This window comes from Salarias fasciatus, chromosome 6 (genome assembly GCF_902148845.1).
Source record: "Salarias fasciatus chromosome 6, fSalaFa1.1, whole genome shotgun sequence".
Classification (NCBI taxonomy): Eukaryota; Metazoa; Chordata; class Actinopteri; order Blenniiformes; family Blenniidae; genus Salarias; species Salarias fasciatus.
In genome coordinates this window covers 2,509,387-2,511,988 of record NC_043750.1, presented here as the reverse complement: position 1 = coordinate 2,511,988, position 2,602 = coordinate 2,509,387, and the positions used below count along the sequence as shown (strand labels likewise).

General features: G+C 41.0%; 1 protein-coding gene across 1 annotated transcript; it reads left to right on the top strand.

Moving 5' to 3' along the window:
* The first annotated feature begins 1,019 nt into the window (after nucleotides 1-1,019).
* On the top strand, nucleotides 1,020-2,382 carry LOC115391096 (uncharacterized). The gene is made up of 5 exons (XM_030095200.1): nucleotides 1,020-1,143; nucleotides 1,464-1,582; nucleotides 1,687-2,109; nucleotides 2,187-2,324; nucleotides 2,377-2,382. The coding sequence occupies exons 1-5, from the start codon at nucleotides 1,104-1,106 to the stop codon at nucleotides 2,380-2,382; spliced, it is 726 nt and encodes a 241-aa protein (XP_029951060.1). The 5' UTR covers nucleotides 1,020-1,103.
* The last annotated feature ends 220 nt before the right edge of the window (nucleotides 2,383-2,602 follow it).

Below are 2,602 nucleotides of genomic sequence, written 5' to 3'. Positions count from 1 at the left end.
GGATTTTGGTGAGTAAAATGTTCCGCTTTTCCTAAATAATATTGCTGTTTTATTAAGTTGTTGATGCTCATTGTATGTGTACAGATGTAGTAGGAGAATTGTGCACTTCAGCAAAGGCATTTATTCTGGCTGCACAAGTATCTATCTGCTGTGCAACAACTCTTTATGTGCATATCTGCATAATAAGATTTTTTTTTGTAGACAAAATAGTTATTGAGAGGTGGATTGGTTCAGGCGGGTCTGTTCTGAAGGCCTTAGTGTGAAATGCACGGTCCGCCACTGGTCTAATGTAATTGGTTCTTACTTCTTAATTGTCCGTGAATCTGCAGGCATGCTGATACCAAATAAAGCTGTTTTCGAGTGGAATTGTTTCTTTGTTTATCATTCAATTGGTAACTGACTAAAAGGAAAGGCATATATTTATTTGGCAGCTCAAATACAAGTCATGTGAAACATGTTATGACAAAATGTGGCGGTCTGCTGTCAGCCCTTGGTAACGCTGTGTAGGAAGAGAACAGAAATGTGCAGGGCTTAGGTGTGAACGTGAGCATGCTTGTGTGTAGTGCTGTGGCAGACTGGTGACCTGTACAGGTGTCCCATGCCATCGCCCTAAGGCTGAGTTATACTCCCCCATCCCTGCCACCCTTATTTTCGCCAGTCCATCGATTTCTTTTTTTTTTTTTTCGACGAGGACGAGCTCCGTCGATCTTGAGTGAGATCATGGACAAGCCAGGGCGAAGTTTATGGAGAAAGTGAGATCCCTGCGACCCAAATGTTTATTAAGCCATACATAGGTATTAGATGGATCGATGTTTTGACTCCGTGAACAAAGCTGAATTGATTATATTTCATCATAGCTAAGGGTCGCCATACTGCCATAATTTTAATGGAGTGATTGTTAAATTAATGGTAACTTCCATTTCCTGGCATCATATAAGGTGTCGCTTTTGACAGCTGCAGGACGCAGGATACATGACAGGTGGTTATTGGACTGCAAAAACATTACCATTGTCTACAGTTGTCTGGTCTAACTTATCCATTACATTCCTTTTTTTCCTGTCCTCCAGGTAAAGGAGCAACTTACAGGACCACGAAAGATTACCATGGATGGCTTGGATGACGACACATTATCCACTCTAAATGGTAGGTAATGTTTAGAATTTGTAAAGCTATATATATTAATGGAAGTCTGCAGCTAAACAATTCAAGTATTAAGCATTCTGTCACTTACAAACACAATTAATTCAAAATATTTCACAATCAGAAAACACCAAGTTGATTTCTTCAAAGTATGTCCTAGTTAAGAGATGAAATAACCAACGGACTCAGAAGTTGGATTTTCTTTGCCTTGTCAACTTTAATACTGTTAAATTTATTAGTTAAAAATAAATGTATAGGTTTTAAAAATGGCATCAATGCTTAAAATTCTGTAGAGTTTGGCCATGATTGGACTTTCATTACAGCTGCCAACATTGATGAGGCTTTGCTCCACACCCTCAGTCGTGATGATTTGAAAGACTTGTTTCCGGGGCCAGAGAACTTTCTCAGGAGGAAACAACTGTGGGGTCTTGTAAATCAAGAGGTGACTTTTAGCCTGCTTTGCTCTGAAAACACCTATATATACATGCTGATTGTAATTCGGTTTGTTAACTCTTGTAATAACTATGTTTTGATTTTGTCTTTTAGGATGAGAATTCCACCTCACCAGACAAAGCAGACCCTGGTGAAACAGGAATTGTTTCCCCACCTCGAGGAGCACCTCCAATCTCCCCCCAGGCGTCTACTCCTTTGGTGAAGAGAAATCCACAGAAGACCCTGCAGCTCCCCAGTCCTCCAGAATATGTGCTCTACACAGACAGCGAGTTGGAACTAGCTCGCAAGCACTATTTTGAGATGGCCCGCATTGGTAGAGAGGAGGAATCTACCATGTCCAAAGAGCTGAGGTGCAGGCTAGTGAGGAACACCATCACCAGCATGATTTCTATCTTGAGAGAAGGTCAGCAAGGAGAAGAGCTCCGCTACCCTTGCAAGCATGAAGTTACTGCCATGGCTAAGAGACTAGTGGAGTATTATCCCATGCTACAGGAGAAAGATGGACCCTTGAAACATGTAAGTGATTGGAATTTTTGCCATATCTTCTTAGACGCTGTAGTTTACATTTTCATTTGTACTGTGCTTCCCCACAGATGAGCATGTACACTTATCTTCAGAAGAGGATGCTGAATGTGAAGTCCCCACAAAGAGGCAGGGGCCAACCCCACAAAGAGGCCGTCCAAACAAAAGGCGCCGTGTCGACTTCTCACCAAATGACCAGGAAGCAGAGCGTGATGCAGACTCAAGTGGTGGATCAACTATTCTTTTGCCACCTGAGAGCAGCTCTGATCGTGACAGTTCATGTAAGTGAAAATTATAGTTATAGCAGTAATAATGGGCATAAAGGCTTGGGAACATTATGATAGTTGTAGACATCATAACATTACAGATAGTGATGTTTACATTTAAATTTTGATCAGGTTTTCATGTATTGCGATTTGAGACACCTTCATTTGTTTTCATGTTTTTGGCTCTCAACAGAGCACAAATAATTAAAGTATAACGCAAG